At 41.3% G+C, this 21,092-nt stretch overlaps 2 protein-coding genes across 7 annotated transcripts in view; one reads left to right on the top strand and one right to left on the bottom strand.

The window, feature by feature from the left end:
• Positions 1–732: 732 nt before the first annotated feature.
• LOC118231277 (transmembrane protein 19-like) overlaps positions 733–21,092 on the bottom strand; it is a 33,212-nt gene continuing 12,852 nt past the window's right edge. The window contains exons 1-7 of one of the 5 annotated variants that reach the window (XM_035424942.1): positions 7,350–7,503; positions 6,926–7,072; positions 6,253–6,366; positions 4,880–5,017; positions 4,017–4,271; positions 2,438–2,647; positions 733–2,248 (exon numbers count right to left, since the gene is read on the bottom strand). In XM_035424942.1, coding sequence (XP_035280833.1) covers positions 2,085–2,248; positions 2,438–2,647; positions 4,017–4,271; positions 4,880–5,017; positions 6,253–6,366; positions 6,926–7,072; positions 7,350–7,434 — 1,113 coding nt within the window. In that variant the 5' untranslated portion in view covers positions 7,435–7,503 and the 3' untranslated portion in view covers positions 733–2,084. Of the gene's footprint in view, positions 2,249–2,437; positions 2,648–4,016; positions 4,272–4,879; positions 5,018–6,252; positions 6,367–6,925; positions 7,073–7,178; positions 7,504–21,092 lie in introns of those variants that run through there. The other 4 variants (XM_035424944.1, XM_035424946.1, XM_035424943.1 and 1 more) reach the window with 4 other exon arrangements.
• Positions 10,380–17,592, top strand: LOC118231280 (tetraspanin-6-like). Of its 2 annotated transcripts, XM_035424950.1 has the most exons (9): positions 10,405–10,521; positions 11,135–11,197; positions 11,825–11,938; positions 13,251–13,325; positions 14,444–14,536; positions 14,995–15,123; positions 15,868–15,930; positions 16,601–16,684; positions 17,373–17,592. In XM_035424950.1, the coding sequence occupies exons 1-9, from the start codon at positions 10,462–10,464 to the stop codon at positions 17,466–17,468; spliced, it is 777 nt and encodes a 258-aa protein (XP_035280841.1). In that variant the 5' UTR covers positions 10,405–10,461; the 3' UTR covers positions 17,469–17,592. The 2 variants fall into 2 exon arrangements, with proteins under 2 accessions (XP_035280842.1, XP_035280841.1); XM_035424951.1 differs by lacking the exon at positions 16,601–16,684 and having other exon boundaries at positions 10,380–10,521; positions 16,742–17,405.

Genomic DNA, 21,092 nt, shown 5'->3' with positions numbered 1-21,092 from the left:
TGCTATGTGTCAACGCATCGTAGCATACGTTTGGGTTTCTCGTGCATGCATACACAAAATGAAATAGTTCTTAACCCACGTTCAGTTACATTAGCAATATAAAGCGTATAAGTAGTGCAGTAGATGCATAATAACATACCGTCGATCCAGGTTTACAGTTCACAGTTAACTCTTCTGGACCTCTTTTCAAAGGACAGGTGGGACAGTAAAACCACTCCCTGTTAATATTCTACCATGGGCAATTAGTGTCCTTTGTGCAGGAGCTGTTCATGTTTCCTAAGATGTCAAGTTTCAATGTCGCGCATGGGGTAATATCCAAAATAAAGGAAACACCAACATAGGGTTAATAGGGTCCTAATATGGTGCTGGGCCACCACAACCCAGGAACTGCAATGCCCACCACTCTATCTCCCATTAGTGTTAAGGATTGGGTGCCTGGGCATGGTATACCTTTTTCATGGTCACCAAACCATTCAGGTGACCACTTGTGCCATGCAGCTGCAAATATTGTCATCCTGGAAGAGACCACTTTCACCTAGACAGAAACATTTCACCATGACATGAAGGTGGTCAAATGGTATTGTATTTATTTCCATTTAGCTTGCCCCAGTGGACCACTGCCTGTGTTCTTTACACCACTTTATTCACAAATGACCATTTTTCTGATGTAATAATAGAATTTTCCTTTGTAATTTTGCAAAAAGTTTCAACATATGAAGTTCCATGCCAACATCAGGTACAGAGGGGTTTTACGCAGTATTTTATTAACACTGAAAATGCAGAATATGAAATCACTTGTGCCGGTCACATATTAACTTAAAGCCCAAACACATTCATTTCATGACTCAGTGCTTGTTTGAGAGGCTGAAACAATACTGAAGAAGAAGAGCTCCTTTTCATAATTAGCCACACACTGTACATTAATCTATTTCACATAAAACTTTCCAGCTCGTTTAAGGAGTGGCCCGGTGAGACTTGCGGTTAATGAGATGGTGTTTTCGTCTTTTTAAAAAATAAAAAATGGCAGAAGATATGGGTCCTTGAGGCAAATCCATTCTTCTTGATGAGAAGGACCTGTGTGCCAAATCAAGGTTAATTGGGACGTGGAGGCTGAAGGGATTTGGTTCTTACAGCTCCACCATGTGGTCAAATGGGAACATATTCATAAGTCCGGCAATTTCCACTCGTCATTACACTGCTGAGAGCGTCACATTGTGCATTTGAAAGAAACAAAGAGAGAGTTACAGTATACAGCTCATCGCAATTAAGACATTAAAGACATCAAATGACATCACATATGTATCACTGGAATTACACTTTCACACAAATATGCACAAACCATGATTAGCAGGTCTGGACATGACATAACCCCAGTACCACAGACGTGGAAACTAAAATTCCTGCAGGTACGGCAGCACCCTCACCCGGAAAAGAGTCTGATGCCTGTGTATAAATATGCTCTTCAGTATAAATCTCCCAACTGGCTGTGCAAGCTTGGTATATCAAACTGAACACTTACCCTGGAGTTATGTCACTACATTTATTGGCTTTTTACAGAATCATTAAAATTAGATTTTACATACAGTTATTTCAGAGGTTGGATGGTCAAAAAATGGTCACTTTTTTAAATTCTTTTTTTTTTAAGAGAGTCTCATGAGCCAATGCGAACATGAACCTTATGTATTTTGGAAATTTGAAAAATTATACCAGGCTTTAAGTTTCAGAATCACTAACTGTGCTTCTCAATTCGCTGCTGTGCCACCCTCACCCAGCACAAGGAGATCTGCAGCTGCAGTGTGGGCATGGGCCACACATTACCACAGGAGGGCTCGGGTCGAATCGCTCACCGACAGAAACCAGTAAACAGAGGACAACCGACGCGTCACTAAGCTAAAAGAGCTGGAGCAGCTGGTGGTTGCTGTGGTAACCCAGGGAACTTCGGCCTACTCATACAGTGCGTCTGCCTCATCCCTGGGTGGCTCAAAGCCAATTTTGTCCACCGCTGCAGACTGCCAATCGTAGTCGGCTGACACAGGCAAGGCAATGTGATGAGTCATCCGCAGGCCTTCCAGTTCAGGTCCGTTTCACTGCCCAGGCCAGAGGCCCCAAGCCAGTCCAGGCAGCACCAAGGCAATTATGATGGAGGAGAACAGATTGACGGCGTTGTTGTCCAGGATTGGTTTCCCACAAATCCACTTAGCCGTCTTTGACTCACAGTTGACAACCTTCCCGATGCTTTCATCATAACCTGGAAGGAAACAGAAGAACACACGTTCACCATGTCCGCCTGAAAAATCGAACCGAATACATACAAGCCTATACTGTACATTGAAAGAGCACTTGAGAGTACTTTGCTCAAGGCTAGAAGGGAACTTTAACCCTCCTATTCAGCACTACATCCCTGCGAGTGCAAGCTTTAAATCCAAAATATCAGCACCTGAGTACTGCATGATGGCCCCGAGAACAGAGTCCAGCATTGACCCCAGTAGGCCAGCCATGCCCCCGTACACCACGATTGGCCACTGGGGAGCCGCCAGGCTCAGGTCCTTCACAAATAAGAGCTGGGTGATGAAGTAAGCCACGCCCACGGTCACCCCGCCCAGCAGGCTGGCTACAAGGCCCACCGGCGTGACCCCCCCATTTGTGCCTGTGAGAGGGAAAAAAAAAAGAAGCAGCCATCAAAGCCCGGTTAAACTCGCCAGCAAAGCACTTCACCTGAGAGGCAACAGCCTGCGTACTGTCTGTGGTTCCAAACAGCAATGTGACTGACTGATGTGACTGATCCGTGTTCCGGATATTTCACCAGTTTTCTTCAAAATGGCCTCCCCAGACTGCAGGATATCAGCCTGATAATGAGTCGGTTTTATCCAGAGTAGGACTCCAGATATGCCATCTGGGACGACTCATGCTCCCCCCACACCCCCCCGACACAAAGACTATCACGACAAAACACCCCCCCCCCCCCCCCCATTGCTCCCCTAGTAAAAAATTCAGAGACATTGACCCTTCCTCTATATTACACATACTGAAAGGAAGAGGACATTACTCCTGTCCTGTTTGCTGCAGAACTGGCAACCTTAACTTCACGTTTATCAGAAGGAAAAACATGTTTAAGCATGAAAGTTCAAATACAGATGGTTCAATTTGGTAGTTCAGCATAATGGTGCACTAAAATAAAAGTAAATGGACTGCATTTATATAGCGAATTTTCCAGCAACAACTTCCACGTCTGCAAATTTGATGAACAGAACTATTGTTATGTGGATATGAGTTCAGCTCATCTAAATTCACCCACACCAGACTACAAAACATGGCACGGGAGAGAAGCAGAGCAACGAGCCGAGTGGGCGGGGTCTTCATGGAGCAGGAATGCACGAGTGACCAATCAGAGCGACAGTCTCTACTCCTGATCCAATGGCCCTCCTGCAGCCTAGCCGCACAAACATACCGGCTCAGCCAGCAGATAGCTGTGCTCGGACACACTCACCGCACAGAACATTCTTTAACATGTTACCACGGCAAATTACTGCAACGGGATACGAGCCAACTTTCGGACCAAACAGCCGACACTTTTTATCTATTCCTTTTTCCTTTTGAAATGGCGGAATCTCTCACGGAGTCTTTTTTGGAAAACTGTCTGGAGGAAGGAAACAGGAGGATCGACTGAACTCCCATGGATGGAATACAGGAAAAGCAAATGTAAACCCCGTGCAGACTTGTGCATTCAGAAAGGGAACCATCAGTTTAGATTCAAATTCGACCCCGTTTAGTATGCCAAATACCAGTGGAGCAGCTGAAAGCCTGATAGACTAATATAAATATGAATATAAATGAATTTAAAACAGCGCCGGACCAATCAGAAGGCCCCACCCTCACCCCCACCCCCCCCAGCTGGTGAAACAGAACAGGCCATACCTGCAGGACCCACCTGCCAGGTCTAAAACCGAGTCGGACCAATCAGGAGCCTCGCCCACCCCCCCCCCCCCCCCTGGCAGGTGAGACAGAACAGGCCCTACCTGCAGGGACCACCTGCCAGGTGGTGATGAGGCGGGGCGGACTCCTGCTGAGGACGGGCCCCACCTCGGAGGCCCAGGTGTCCCCCGTGCTGCAGGACAGCGCCCCCAGCAGGGACAGGCACATCCAGGTGGCCGTGTACTGCTTCCCGAAATCCACCGGCATTTCCCCGGGGCCCACCTCGATCATGTACAGGAGGGCCAGTTCGGTCGGGACACCACCGTTACAGAACACCTGCATCCAGTTTCTCTGTCCCCCTGGAAAACCAGAGGCAAGCAAACTCAGTCCAGCGTACGGAGAGGATCAACGGTCCCTACGCACAGGAAACAGGAAGCAATAGTGGTCCAACCCTCAAGCTTAGGACTGCCCCCCCCCTCCCCTCCCCCCCACAGGCCAAACCCCCTGAAAAAATATGTTAATTTTCTTTTTAAAAGTGTGTACTGCAACATTTAACTGCATATTTTATTAATGCAGAGTTGTATCGTGTGAACGTAGTATTTGATACCACATAGGAATGCAACTCCTTTCACATGCAGTGGAAGAGCAGATTCAGTTGGTCTACTGCTGCATTTAATCTAACACTGAACCCCTTGCCCGTATTTTACAGTATTTTCCAAGCCATTCACAAAGATAAATGCAAATACTTAAGCAGCGGGGGTTAGCTTAACTCCAGTGACACTAGAAGGGATGCGGGTTTTAAAAAATTCAATGTAAAACAGCCATTTTTTCTATGACACCAGTTTGGGCACAAATGTGGCCAGTGAGAATGCAGCACTGGTGGTTCCAGTCGGCCATTTTGGATTGTCAAAATCACCCACTGTAAAGGTGGGCTGTAGGCCAACCAGTCAAGTAACGAACACATCACCTTCCTTATATTCAGCATCCATCTTCTTCTTCACTGCACCCTTCCACTTGGTCAGTTTGGAAGAGGTGAGAAAAAACGTCAACAAGGAGGCAAAGAAGCTCATGTTGGCCATTGTCAGAACGAATCCAACCAACATTCCTGCAATAAAGACACACAAGCAGACTAATTAATCACGACATGCCGCGCATATTTAGCTAAAGAAACACTTAAATATCAAGAACAATTAAGTTACATCTAGCGGTGCAAAGAGTTTTATCGCTGGGGTGACTTGCAAACTGAGCTTACGACTGAAGGAAGAACAAATCCAGCAGGAACATCCAGTTGGGCACATCTCACAATGCGCATCTCACAGACAGACAGACAACCTAAAAGCAACTCCATTGCTTTTTTTTTTTGGTGCTTATTTCTTTCACGGCAAAATAACAAAAACAGGTTTTTTTTTTCTGGCAATGCATCGCTTACTGGCCTGTATGGAAAACAAATCATGCTGGTCCACCAGGGAGCCCGGAACACCGCTGATAGTTTCCTTTGACGGCCAATCCCACAGGCTATTTGTCATTAGCTAAACACTAACTTACTCCCTAAGGACAAACTCTCCTGTCTACAGCAACCACTTACATTTAATAACTGTCCTATTCATACCACTGCATAGTTCCCTAAAAACTGGCTCAAGTGTACTGGCAGTGCTACACTGGAAGGGATATTTCACAACGCAGGATTACTGGGTTAGCTGGATAACCGCACCAAGTAAAACTGGGAACCCTTACAAATCTGGAACACAGACTGAAGTAAAAAGACCTGTCCCGGGTTTTACAGTACACCAAACCAGCCCTCTGGCTACAAACCCAGTACACCAAACCAGCCCTCTGGCTACAAACCCAGTACACCAAACCAGCCTTCCGGCTACAAACCCAGTACACCAAACCAGCCCTCCGGCTACAAACCCAGTACACCAAACCAGCCCTCTGGCTACAAACCCAGTACAGCAAACCAGCCCTCCGGCTACAAACCCAGTACACCAAACCAGCCCTCTGGCTACAAACCCAGTACACCAAACCAGCCCTCTGGCGACAAACCCAGTACACCAAACCAGCCCTCTGGCGACAAACCCAGTACACCAAACCAGCCCTCTGGCGACAAACCCAGTACACCAAACCAGCCTTCCGGCTACAAACCCAGTACACCAAACCAGCCCTCCGGCTACAAACCCAGTACACCAAACCAGCCCTCTGGCTACAAACCCAGTACACCAAACCAGCCCTCTGGCGACAAACCCAGTACACCAAACCAGCCCTCTGGCTACAAAACCAGTGCACCAAACCGGCCGCCTGCACAGACTAGTGCTGTGTTCTTGGGCAAGATGCTGTGCTCACCTCCCAGTGCTCCACTGTAGTCCAGACTTTTGCGCTTCAACCCATGTGAGGCAAGACTCAAGGGGACCAGAATGGAAAACAGCCAACGCCATGGAGAAACAGGCTGCAAAGTGCCTGGAATGGAAAACGCTATTTAATTACGCATATGGATCTAACAATGCGAAATAGTCCTGCAAAATGTATTTTTAAAAATATTGAGCAGTAAGACTGGGTCTGCAACCCTAGTCCTGGACAGGCAAGGTTTACTGCTTTTTGTTTTTATCTTAAACTCAGCAACCAGTTTAGATCAAGTAAAAAAAAATGTAATGTAAAGTAAACCAGGTGAGCTAACTGTAATCGACTGCTTTAGCAGATCAATCAGGCGCTAATTAACCACACAAATCAAAACATGTGACCTTCCAGTGTTGCACAAACCTGCTGCACGTAGTACCGTTACAAACTCGTATTCCAGCGAAACGTCATGACAACTAAAAGCCATGAAAGTTGTCATTGTCGCAAATAGTACCCAAGGAAAGTTCTACTTTGAGTTAGAGGTAATATAATAACACTGGTGAAGACTAGCCGGCTCTGCTATTTCATACGTTGCATTATCGATACAAAGTAGCGCTCAACGTTAACCGGCAAACATGATCAATTGTAGCAACATTTTGAAGGCAGTGTCGCAATGACTCACCGTAATATGTACTGGCTGTCATAGAAATGATCCAGAATGAAAGAGATATGGCCAAAGTGGCACACAACACAATCATGTCAGTCATCATTTTGAAATAGTGTTTCATAACGACGTGTTCTTCATACTGCATACGACTGGGCGAAGAACCTGTAAAATTACACAACACTCCGTTAGGCCGGCCGAATCACAACGTTACTGTAACAGTACATCGTGAAAGGTTCGAAAAATACTACGATTAGAAATGCACCCGCACAGGCCAAAGCGATTAGTCTAGCCGATGTAATTTACCAAAGTCCTTATCTCATGTAGCCTAGTCGACCTCAAGTCGCAGCATTGTAACCGACTGTAGTCGCCACTAGCAACAAAGACGAGTAGCTCGCAACGTGGCGACGCGAAAACAATTTTTTTTTTATCATTAAAATACGTTTTTCTGCTGTGTAGACTTGAGCTCTTGTCGGTCGACGATGGAATACAGCTACATCCGCCACACGTTTACTGATCAGGAGCATTGCATCAGATAGCGACGCGTGGTTTAATCTTTAAATCAAACGGATGGGCTAAAATAGCTGAGACAACTTCTGACTGTACTGCTCTCGATACAATATGACTCTGCGCGGCGCATGCCGTCAATGGACACCCGTGAAGGCGCCATAAAATACAGCCTCGCTTCCGTTTTTGGTTTGAATAAAAAGATAAAATCTACATTCATCGTATGCAAGCATATTCAATAAAATTGTTATATATATATATATATATATATATATATATATATATATATATATATATTAGAATATATAAATAATGCTTACTTTAGGTCAATGTCTACTTAAGGACACTTGCCTGTGATTACTCATTACGATGACATTGTAATGAACACAAAAGATTTCAGTTATTTAACACTTGTTAAATGCTTGTTCTAATATGCTTGTTCTAATATTGGGATGGCAGGTATGCCATCCCGCCAAGTTACGCCTTGGCGGGGGCATGCCCCCATACCTATACAGCACCGAGAGTTTGGCATTAAACTATGCCTCACTTAGCACTATGTGCCCAACTATGAGACTGTCATGCAAAGAGAAGGTAGGAACACAACCTACCTCTTATACCAGCCAGCAAATCAGCCACCTCACGATTAAAATATCTTAAGTTAAAAAAATATAGAAAAAAAATTTTAAATTAAAAAATGAAGATTGCACAATAGGGTACAGAAGTAAAAAGCCATGTCATGAGGCAATGCAGACTGGGATGGAGCTGGAGCTGTTTTAATTTGGCTAAGAATTCAGAGGGGGCAGCAGTATGCAAATATTTAAGCAGTTCAGAAATCTACAGAGCCAAATCGAGAAAAATATGTCTTTGTCCAAAACATTGTGGAGCTCACGGTATATAAAAACCAACTTATATAGCATTAATGAAGAAGCAACATCCATTGAGATGCAGCTCTGTGGGTAAAAACAGGAGAATGGGCAGGCTTGCTCAGCTCACAGAAAGGCAACCAATGATCAACAGCTTTTATTATTATTATTATTATTATTATTATTATTATTATTATTATTATTATTATTATTATTATTATTATTATTAGCTGTTTACAACAGTGGGGTGCAGAAGGGCAGAGGATAGGGTAAGAATTTGGTGTAAACAGCACAAATCCATGGATTCATCCCGCCTTGTGACCATGATGCAGGCTGGCAGTCATGGTGTAATGGTGTGGGGAATGTTTTCGTGTCACACATAAGGTCCCTTGATGCCAACTGAGCAATGCCACAGCATGCCAAAGCATTGACGCTGACCATGCCCATTCCTTTATAGCCACAATGTACCCTTCTTCAAATGGATAATGTGCCATGTCACAAAGCACGCATTACCAAGCTGACAGACCCCGGCCTTTTTAAACAAATGTCCATTTGTGGTGGTCACCCCACACCCAATGAAAATGGTCACACGAGGGTCCCATTTTGTCAAAAATCCCATCCACTAGTTGATTAGCCTTCCAGCTGTATTTAATGGTCTCTATGGCAACTGAGACTCCAACGGTGTCGGCCTATGTTGACAGTCCCTTTTTGAGGTCCATAAATGCGGGATTTCACACTTAACACGCAATGCAAACATAAATCTCCCCAGTGCCACTGTTTACTGATGATTAGGATGAACAAGTCCAAAGAGGATGTACACCTGTGAGCGGCGCTGGCGTAACTGACCACCATCCGGTGCAGTACAACTGCAATCTGAGCTCGGGAATGACATTCTATCGCCAGTAGATGACGGTGTTCTCTAACACCGCCATCTACACGTTCAAAAAAAATGGAGGAAATCGAAAGTTTCACAATCTCAACAGAAAGGAAACTCACTCACTTGATATTCCACATTTGAACTGGTTGCTAGTTTAAATTGATAATTCCCTTTGTGGGTTTTTAAATATGTTATTTCAGCTTAGGGGTATGTTTTTTATATTGGTCCAGGTAGCTCTTGTGTGCTATGAAAGGTATTTTATATATTTAGAGAAGCTCCTGATGTCCTGTCGGTTTTTCAATAGCATGTTGATCATTTGGGCGATCGAAGTATAAAGCAAGAAAATATACTTCAGGTAACTCCAAGTAGCGTGTATTTGATATTACAATCATGGTGATAACCAGGACACCCAACTCATTTCTTTCTTTGATTAGGACCTCCTAATAAAAGAGTGTCTTAGCTGCCACATAAACTGATGTTTGGGGAGAAGAGACGGAGAAACAGAAATAGGCCACGCAGGCTAAAGAGGTCATGACCGTCTCATGTACTGACACCGGCAAGGCGCTCCGTCTCAGTTTGTGGTCATCAGAAACAGTTTGACCTAGATTAACCCCCCCCCCCCCCCCCCCCCCCCCCCCCAAATAAAAAAAAGACCAAGTGTCTTTTGCCCTCGCCAAGTTTTTCTTTTACAACGCTGCCAAACATCATGCCACCTTTTCTTTACGTTCTCTACTGTTCGTTTCGTTCGTTTTATACATTTTGCCTAATTAGGCTAATTAATTTTGTATGCGATGTCACAAAAAAAAAATTATTTGTAGTTCCCTCGCTATTTGTGACCGGTAGCTCCAAACCCATATCTTCGCGTCTTGTAATCTGGACGTGTAAGCATTCCATATTATTTCTGACATTTTCATGTGCGTCTATGACAGCAAAATTGTGAAAGAGAGCAGTGAATTCATTTGATTGGATGATCTTGGTAACTTGGTTGTTAAGGTGTCGGTATCTGTGACTGCAATAGGGCACGTCCATAAGCACTAATTATGAACATGAACATGAATTCCTGAACATGAAGTTGGTTCTGAGGGGGAGGGTCATTGAATTAATGTGCTTATTTATTAAAATAATGAAGTGCATACATTTATTTGCATTTTGAAAATATGTAGGCGTGTCTGCACGACAGATGTGGCAGCGGAAAGAGAGAAAGAAAAAAAAAACCTGATCACTGGGCAGGTATAAGACGGGAAGCCATCTCTTTTCTGTTCATTTGAAGGGTCTCACTGAACCTCACACACGCTGTCTTTGAAGCAATGGCAGAAGATAACACCTTCCTGAAACGACTATGCATTGCTTTCAGTGTCATATATGGGGTAAGTTTTTATAAACAGAAGACAATATAATCAGCAACCTGGCAGCTGGTAGGCTACTGTAATAGTGGATTATTTATAGGCAAACCCAAAGGTGCTGTGAGAATAATGCCATTTTGTATATAGGTACCACATTTTATTGCAATTCAATGCAAATAAATTTGGCAGACATATGGTCGTGCAGTCATTATTAGGCTGTATAAGACAAGTGTTTGTGATTCAGATTTTTCTGTCAGCAAGGTCTACAGGAACTGTACATTTTGTGTTTTAAAATCAAAATGTACAGTCGGTAACTACAGCCAGTAATTTATTCAGCGCACTTTGTGTTCTATGATGATGATGATGATGATGATGATGATGTGCATTTTTTCAGTAAGAGTGATTACGTGCAGATTTTCTTGAAAAATTCATTAAAGTGTGTTATACACAGCAAAGTACACTGGTGACAGATTTACACAACATTTTTTTTTTTGGTACATTAAAAAAAGACAATTGTGTAAAAGAGAAATGGATGTCAAAGTCATTTTGCTCATGGGAACCTGCAGCAATCTAAAACATAAATCTGGAGTTCGGGGTTCTTATAATAATACTGCAATGCTGTATGTGGTCTGTCCAGATTTTAGGAGGCGTCACCCTGGGTATTGGAATCGTGGCATCAAGCAGCGATGAAGCTAAAGACGTAAGAGAAAGTGGAAGGAACATGAAATTGACACTGATCAAAATATCTGAGCTAACAGTTTCACACATAAGTATAACCCATTATACGTTTAAGAAATACAGCACGAGTGACCGCGCTCTGTTGTGAGTACATTTACGGCTGTAGGGGTGTTGCTAGGCACTGAGCGAAGTGGCAACCCCGTGTAAACGTGGCGTGACTATTCACGATAGGACACGGCCTCGCGTGCCCTATCGCTTTTATAAAATGGTTACGACACAGAAACAAATAATTTATGATTCAACATTTACCAGTTTTGTAATATTATCTGTAACTAACGGGTTGTGCGTAGAGTGATACTGTTTGCAAACATGCTGTTTGAATAACTGTTAACGTTATCGGATTTACAGTCACTTGAGAGCGCGGTTACAGTCAATTAGCATTCAGGATCGAAACAGCCCGTTTTATAAAATGCAATATAAAACGCTGGCAAATATGCATCGTTTGACATATTTTGTCAGGCACGTTTGTTGGTGCGCATACGCTGTATATATGAAGATATACAGGGCCAACCTTTTTTAGATCTGGCATTTGCTATGTAGGAGGGCAGTTGCAGTTAATTTCATGACTATTTTATGTGCTGATTTTCAGTTTGACACCACTAACGGCATCGTCATTTGCTGTGTGAACGGATCACTCGTCCTCCTGCTAGCGCTTCTGGGCGTCTTCGGCGTTTATAAAGAGAAGAAGTGGGCACTGAGGGTGGTGGGTATAATTACATTACATTTATACATTATTCTTCATTTAATTTACTGGTATTTAATATTCATTATTACACGGCTGTGTTGATGGTTCTTTGACAAATGCGCAAGCAATAATAATGGTAATTTCACCTAACGCTTATATATAGGGCCCAAGTAGATTCCAGAATATGTGAATTTCAGAGGCACGTGTTTGGAGTTCCAACGCTTATCCGTAAGGCGTCACTGTAGACATCAATCTCAGAAATTGCTACATCAAAAGCAAAAGTCCACAACCGAATATACATCATCAAAGATTACTTCAAAAATGTTTGTCAGTAGAAGTCAGTATGACTGCTAAAAAGAGGGTTCTAAAAAGTGAAAAAATGACATGATTGCACCAGTGACATATCGAAAAAGACTATCACGGAATAGTCAATTGTAATTGTAAAGCGCTTTGGATAAAAGCGCTATATAAATGCAGTCCATTCACCATTGACCATTCAGTGAGGGCAATAACATCCACCTTGTTCAATAAATATGATTTATTTTGCACAGCAAGCTATTTTCATTAAAAGGTGCCCGGTAGACAGCTGTAGGCCAGTATTTTAACCCTCTAAGCACGTTAAAAAGCAAAACCTTCTGTTTATATGGAAAATATGGAAAATGACAGCCTACAGACCTGTGTTAATGTTATTTTTTATTTGACGGTACCATTTATCTGTGCTAATATTTATTTGGCAAACGTTGACGGACCAAAGATGTGGGCATTTCCAAACAGGTACGTGATGATAATTAGATATCTAATAAAAAATTATGTTTACCGTGTACATTAGGACTAAAATCAAACCTGTCCCTTGATCTGTTGTTAAGGAGGAATCCACGTTTTCTATATGTCTCCATGTTCTGCATGTTTATTCTGCAAGGACTGAATAGAGGTGAACAGAGCGTACAGTAGTTTTGGCAGATAAGCGAATATGTATTTAATTAAATGTTGGCTTGGTGACAGGCTGCGTTGTGACGCTTAAGATGCACAAAAAATGCTTTGAACTACAGTAGGAAAGGGTTTGATAATTTATAGTTTTTGTGATGAAACTATAAAATATGAATAATAAAATTAGAATTTAAGGCAAATTTTGTTGAAGAAGTTTCTGTTTTGTATTGACTATTGTGAAGCACTTTGTTACCAAGAATTGAAAAGTGCTATACAAATAAAGCTATTATTATTATTATTATTATTATTATTATTATTATTATTATTATAAACTCAGTGCACTGCTCACCCATCAGACTGGTAAGATGATCGCTAATGTTAACTTCTGTCATTATTTCTGTAGTATACTGTCTTTCTGATCCTTCACGCTATTGGCTGCTTCAGAGTTCTACCCGCAATGTCTGCTGTCCAATCTGAGGTAAAGCATTTCTAAACGGTGTTAAACAGGTTCACAAGCGTTTGTTTAGAAATAGATATTCATCAGTAAAATAAATTTCTTTTTTTTTTTCTTTTCTTTTTTAAACTAATAATCCACAGTATGTTCCATTTGTGGAATGTATTAATATATTTTAACGTATTTTCTGTTCATGGGAAGCAAGAATTATTTTATGGTCATTCTGGGACCTCGGTGTTCTGTTACAGTACATCATATACTTATCGCATTGTGCCAATGGACAGTTTGACAAACTTAGCGCCCAAGGCAGGGGTCTCCAGTCATACCCGAAAAGGGCCGGTGTGGGTGCAGGTTTCTGTTTTAGCCCAGCACTACAACACCCGAGTCAACTAATTAACTACTCATGGTCTTCAATCAAGACTTTAATAAGTAGAATCAGGTGTCAGTCAGTCAGTCAGAACCTTTATTTAAATTCTAGGAGGTACAATTGAGGGCCAGGCCCTCATTTTCAATGTAGCCGAGATTACAAAAACGATTAAGACACAATAAGTACAATAAAAGAATATAGCAACAGTAACCAACATAGTATATAATAAAATAACCAGAATAAAATAAAATAAAATATAATAAAAAAGGTGTCTTAGTCCTGGGGTAATAAAACCTGCACTTTTCAGATAATATTGGGTACCCTTGATTTGAGGCATTGAATATATTCAGGTGGACCATTTTTACAGCAGTACAGTAGTGCTCAATTGTACCTGTATAAATGCTGACTACTGTGCCTGAATAATCAAATGTCAGGTCAATCAAAAGTACAGTCATGAACGGTAGTGTGTTTTTACATTGAGAAAAATAAATTATAAGCTGTTTGACACGTTATGTCTATAAAAATGATTTAGGAAACAATGTTCTGTTAGTGGGCAGTCTAACTGTACCTCAATGAAAGAACAGAATTTGCTGATTTTATTCCATTTCATGGAATGTTTTTATTATTATTATTATTATTATTATTATTATTATTATTATTATTATTATTCATTCCCAGAGTGTATTTTATGGTAGAATATCTGTAATTGATAAATAATTATTTATCAGAATATTAGATAAGTTCCAATCTTAACACTGTCTTTGTTTGCGCTAAGATAAACGGTGCGGAGGATCAATTCAGAGAACTGACGCCACTGAATCGGGCAGATCAAAAGACCCAAAAAGCGATCAACAAGCTGCAGACTGTGGTAAACGGTTCAAAAAGTCTTTCACATTCAGCACCGTCAACTTCCTGACGACACCCTTTTGACACATACACACGTACTCCGGTTGTAACTTCATTGCAATATTTTGTGACTGCATGCAATTGAAACTCTTCCCTCACTACCCATCTTCCGCTGTGGTCTGAAGACACATCACTTCAGACTATACCTGAACTAACTACCACCACTCTGTATAATACTGTAGCTTGTTCTTCTAGCCTAGTTGGCTTTGCAGAGGTTAGGTCAGAATAGTGTTCACTGTGTGAACTAAATTGTGTTATTGCCTAGAAATAGCTGTACAAAATAAGTATTGTATCTTATTGAACCTGTGTTTTGTAGCTGTCCATGACCATGAAATGCACTTATTGTACGTCGCTTTGGATAAAACCGTCTGCCAAATAAGTGTAACGTAACGTAACTGATGGTCTTTCCGCTGATAACAGGCTGAATGCTGCGGACTCTTGAGCTACGAAGACTGGACGGATTCAATCCCTCAATCGTGCCACTGTCCGCCAGACTATGAAGACAGGGCGTCAAAATGCCATAGAGTACAACAATCGAGGGACAACTGGGTAGGTTCTGTGCTCCACGGGATATGAACTACATGGCCAAAAGTATGTGGATGCCTGACATCCAACATCCAAAATTATGGGCATTAAAATGGAGTTGGTCCAGAGTTGGACGGAGTGTGGCACAGCGGGTAAGGAACTGCGCTTGTAACCGAAAGGTCGCAGGTTCGATTCCCGGGTAAGGACACTGCCGTTGTACCCTTGAGCAAGGTATATATCTATATATATATATATATATATATCCAGCTGTATAAATGGATACAATGTAAAGTGCTATGTAAAAAAGTTGTGTAAGTCGCTCTGGATAAGAGCGTCTGCTAAATGCCTGTAATGTAATGTAATGTAATGTAATGTAATTTCCTGCTATAACAGCCTCCACTCTTCTGGGAAGGCTTTGTACTAGATGTCGGAGTATTGCTGCCGGGATTTGCTTCCACTCAGCCAGAAGAGCATTAGTGAGGTCGGGCACTGATTGGGCGATGAGGCCTGCCTCAGACCAAGGGGTGCCCAGATACTTTTGGTCACATAGCATGGCTGTGGATGACTTTCCATAAAACGGAACTTCTGCCTGTTCTGTTTGAGGGCTGATTCACAGCTGTCTGAAGGTGCAGGTATTTAGAAACCTTGTCACCTTTTTTCAGTGAAATACAAAACGGAAATATGCAAAAATTCAGTAGTGTTGGGAAGAAGTAATTGCTTATGTCACTCTGTCCTGCATGTTAAAAATGTTTTTGTTTCTCTCCCTAGGCATACTTGAAACAATCATATGATAGAGATTCTGCAATGTCGGAGGTGGAGGTGTACAAAGAAGTAACTATCCTGCTGCCTAATTTAAGCCAATTGTTTCCACATCTACTTTACTCTCAAAAAAATATTTACTCTCCATAAATGTTATCAGTGAGAGGCTTCTGCATGATTAATAAGCAACAATTGTCAAATGGATCAATTGAAAACAAATCTAAATACGGACTCACTCATGCACTTATTTTTATTTATTTATTTATTTATTTTAATGAATAAAACTAGCTTTCAGGGAAATAAGAAGTGTAAATCCCAATGTAAGGCCAGGTTAGCGGGTAGTACGGCCCATAGGTGCTGTGACTGCAGACAGGGCCGGCCCAAGGTTTTTGGGGGCCCTAAACAAAAAGTCTACATGGGGCCCCAAAAAAGTCTGTTTTGGTCGAAAACAACCCCCCCGTCCCCAGCCAGCAAGATTCGGCACCAATAGAAATATATTTAGATGAATGAAAAAGCCATTGTCTTAGGGAACACAGTTATTTATTTAAAAAATATATATTTATATACATCTTGGAGGGAGGGGGCCCCCGAACCAATCGCAGGGCCCTAAACAAATGTTTACTTTGTTTATTGGGTCGGGCCAGCCCTGACTGCAGGTTATTCCTCCAACCCAATTAGGACAAGAAAAAAAATTATAAAAATTAGTTTTAAAATATTGTCTTTGTTTGATGTTTGTTTCCAGCCTTGTGGTCCCATCATTTTGAAATACCTGGAGACGGGGATTATGTTTGTGACTAGACTCACAGTCACATTCGTGGTTGTTCTGGTACGTGTGGGTTTATTGTTGTTTTTCAGTCACTGTTCCAATTTCTGTTATGTTCAGGTAAGCTTGTATGAAGCCTGCAGTCGCTGCTGCCGCTTAGCCAACCACATGAGCTGGGTCAGGAACAGGCGTTCCTGGTCAGTTTAGCGTCTCATAAATTACTGTTAAATAGTGTAAATCATGGCTCCTAAGTGGCATATCAGGTTGATAACATTTATTATTTCGCAGAGGATGTTGTATCTGTGAGATGTGCTAATAGTTGTGGCTCTGTTTCCAAACTTGGGTGAACATTAAGTACATTTTTAACTTGGGCGAACATTAAGTATATTTATAACTTGAGCGAACATTAAGTATATTTTTAACTTGAGTGAATATTTAAGTATGTTTTTAACTTGGGTGAACATTTAAGTATATTTTTGACTTGGGTGAACATTAGTATGTTTTTAACTTGGGTGAACATTTAAGTATATTTTTGACTTGGGTGAACATTAGTATGTTTTTAATTTGGGTGAACATTAAGTATATTTTTGACTTGGGTGAACATTAAGTAGATTTTTAACTTGGATGAACATTAAGTAGATTTTTAACTTGGATGAACATTAAGTATATTTTTAACTTGGGTGGACATTAAGCAGAATTTAAGGGGCTGTGGACAATTGTTCTCCTTTTCTATTAATCTGCTTTCTTGCAGGTCCTTTCAACAATTCTACACCTGACATTCAACTGCCAGATCAACAATCCAGCTGCAGTCAAACCCATGACTGTCACCCAAACCACCCCCATATAATCCCATTGACAATCAATTTGTGCAATTATGCCCCCAGTAAAATGTATAAGATGGCAATGATATATGGCATATCTGTTTTGTGCATAATCAGCTTCTTTACAAGTTTTTATGATAAAATATTTCCATAATATCAGGGATTTTAATGTCAAATCACCAATGAGTTGGGATGAAAAATTTGTCTCACTTTAATTCATTTTTTTTTTTGCTTTCCCAATGTTTATTTGCTTTATATGCAACATTAATCTCATTAAAGACATTACAGAGAACAAATAAACTTTTTGTCTTTATTTAAGGAGTGCATATAATAAATAAAGTCATAAAATACAGGATAAAATTTGTCTTTGCCATTATTAAATATTGATGAATGTTTTAGGAAATATGTCTGAATTAGTTCTAAAATGGTTTGTTACTGTATGAGGTTATGTATTAATTTTTTTGAGGTCATGTATTCATTTTATTGACAATGAAAAGGCAACCCATACATACCCAATCCAAACATTCAGTTAAAGTACTGTAGAAAACCTCAATCAATACTACAGCTGATATGCTTTTGGGCATGTTTGCCTTGTTTCACCATCCAGCCTTGTACATACTGTGTTCAAAAAGATTTTTCTGTTACTATGGCTACTGTGTATCTGTTCTCTACGACTGTTAATTATGATATTTGATAAATAGAAGCTCTGGGAGATGCATGTGTATGCCTGGTGTGGTACTCCATGCAAAATGATTTGTAATATGAAAGGACGGACAAGAGGATTAATATACCGTGCAGCTATACAACGAATGGCTCCATAAATGATTTTGTGCTGGTAAAGTTGTGACGTGTTTGCCTTTTGTGGTACACATTTACAATGGCATGCAATAATAAGCCGTACAGTTTTTCATTCACGAAGATGCAATTATGTGTAATGAGGTCCCGTCGGACAAATAATTAGCTGAGCTTCAATTATAGATTGTGTTTGAGATTACGTTCTGTGCTCTGATTTAATCAACAGACATTGTTCATCCGACAGTTGGTCCATGTGGTTGTTTACTCGATGTTTAGCACTTAGGGCTCTGTCTTACACTCGGCCCTGCGCGGTGGTAACCCAAATTCAAGCGTCTTCGCGAGTTTCAGACAGACACAGGTGACATTTTCCCATCCAGCGCCCACGCCGCTTAAGAGGAAAATGAGCCCGTGCCCACGCGGGCGGGTTTGATCTTAAGATGCGGTGTGATCGGGGTTGCATTGACAGGGCACGGCTGCTTTTATCTCATGACAGAAACCCAATCTGATGAATTGGGACCCAAGTGTTCTTAGAATAAAGGCCACAAGGTTCTAGAATAAGGGCCACAAGGTTCTAGAATAAGGGCCACAAGGTTCTAGAATAAGGGCCACAAGGTTCTAGAATAAGGGCCACAAGTTTTCTAAATGTTCAGCCTGTGGAGGCCATCACCTCGAGACTGTGCCTGGGCTGCAGCGCCAATAGGCACTACTGACACCGCTGTGTTGCTTTGGCAACACAGATGCTGTCAGGGACACGTACGTGGCCAAATAAGGAAATAAACGAGGAGATAAGAACGTAAATCCAAGTTCAACATTCACTTTGGCAAGCTCATGCATCCCATGCTGCCTCATTAGCGGTCGGTTTCTATGACCAGATATTTCATATTTCTAGGGAAAGGTCATGAAACAGTTATTACTCAATCCTAATATAACATACCAAAACATACCAACAAATAAAGGTTCACATTGAAAACTGTTTGCGAGAAAGACATGTACATATAATTGTCTCAAGAGTAATGGTTGGACATACTAGGGAATATTAAGTGGATATCCAGTGAACTATATACCAAGCTGGTAAAAATACTTGGCGGGGTGCCAATAACTGTGACACATCTTTTTCAGAATAAAAAAATACTTTTCTCTCTCAGCAATGGTATCACAATAACGTGATATATTTTTCTCACATTGCTCTAGTATATATCCAGCTGTAAAAATGAACGCAATGTGCGTATATGCTATGTAAAAAAAGTAGTGCAAGTCGATCTGGATAAGAGTGTCTGCTAAATGCCTGTAATGTAATGCATCTGGGTTTCTTTGTCTTAGATGGTACCATCCTCACCTATGAACCCTTCCTGTTTGTTTCCATATGAGGCCAGGTAAAGGATGTGGTCAGAAGAGGAGGAGGAGGGGAGGGGATTGTTTACAAGAGCAAAACGTTCTTCATAGATCTAGCTTCCTAATTTTGCTCTCAAAGTGCACCAGATTGATGCATTTAACTTTAAAATGTACAAAATTTTCTTCCAGGGGGACCATGCCCCCGGACCCCCCTAGAGGGTCCAAGGTCCACCCACCCTAGTCTCACAAAATCCTGTGGGAAACACTGATACGTAAAGGACAAACCAATACATATGCATATTAAACCAATGTATATTTCAAGCAAGCCTATATATATGTACACTACATTGATTATATTCTTCCTGAACGGCACCCCATAATTCACCCCATCTTTTGACCTGAGTGTGTTCCCATAGTTCATTGAAAATAAAACATGTTTACATGTTAGCAAAATGCCCTCATTTCTGAAGCCACTGATGGTAAGCACAACCACAGAAACCACCGGGACTTTTCTTTTCGCTGGTTAGCTTGCAGAGGATTGCAGAGGACTGGAAATTCACACCACACATTCAGAAAAAAAAAAAAAAAAACTCAGTCAACAGATTTTTCTCTTGCTGCGTGAGAACTACGTGAGAGTGCCATTTTCAGGACACTGGCTAGCATTTATTCAGTGGAAAGCGACAGAGGAAGCAGTTAGCGGACAATGTTAAAAAAAAAAAACTTGCAGTACACGCCACATGAAATCCCCACTGCAGAGACTGTTTGATGTCCTCATTCATATACGTGGAGAAAGGAAGGAAATACACAATCCATCGCAGGGCACACACACACCATTCACTCACCATTCACTCACACACACATATGCATGCACACACTTACACACACACACACACACACGCATGCACACACTTCCACACACACACTCACCTTCACACACACACACACACACACTCACCTTCACACACACACACACACATACACACACACCATTCACTCACCATTCACTCACACACACATACGCATGCACACACTTACACACACACACACACACACACACACACACACACACACACACTCACACCATTCACTCACATCTATGGACAATTCGGAGTCTACCTTTGGCTTTGGACTGTGGGAGGAAACCGGACTACCAACACGAACATGGGGGAGAACACACAGAACACACAGAACGAGATTTTGTCTTTAATTAAACAACTAAGTGGCCATTACTTATTCTTTCATGATTTAAATCATTACCATAACTAAACAGTAATGGGAGCATTAATTACAAGCATTATAGTAGGCAGAGATTACATGAAACCTGCTAGAAAGCTGCATTTTCAAATTCTGCCTAACAACACTGGGTACTGATTTTTAATTGGTGCGTGAGGAGTTAATACTAACTTAAAAGACAGAGGTTGTTTAATGGTATGCCCATAAACTTAAAATAATCAAAATACCGATTAAGCTGAATAAAACGCAGTATTAGGAATTTTATTTATTTTATCTGCAATAAGTGTGGA

Source organism: Anguilla anguilla, chromosome 7, assembly GCF_013347855.1.
Source record: "Anguilla anguilla isolate fAngAng1 chromosome 7, fAngAng1.pri, whole genome shotgun sequence".
In the NCBI taxonomy this organism is placed as follows: domain Eukaryota; kingdom Metazoa; phylum Chordata; class Actinopteri; order Anguilliformes; family Anguillidae; genus Anguilla; species Anguilla anguilla.
The sequence above is the reverse complement of the archived record's forward strand: the minus strand, read 5'-3'. Positions and strand labels throughout refer to the sequence as shown.

What these genes read in the sequence shown, in the direction of transcription:
- LOC118231280 (XM_035424950.1), top strand. Translation starts at nt 10,462, where the DNA reads ATGGCAGAAGATAACACCTTCCTGAAACGACTATGCATTGCTTTCAGT. An exon ending in TGTCTGCTGTCCAATCTGAG is followed by an intron (nt 13,326 to 14,443) that starts GTAAAGCATTTC and finishes GTTTGCGCTAAG; the next exon opens with ATAAACGGTGCGGAGGATCA. An exon ending in AACAATCGAGGGACAACTGG is followed by an intron (nt 15,124 to 15,867) that starts GTAGGTTCTGTG and finishes TTCTCTCCCTAG; the next exon opens with GCATACTTGAAACAATCATA.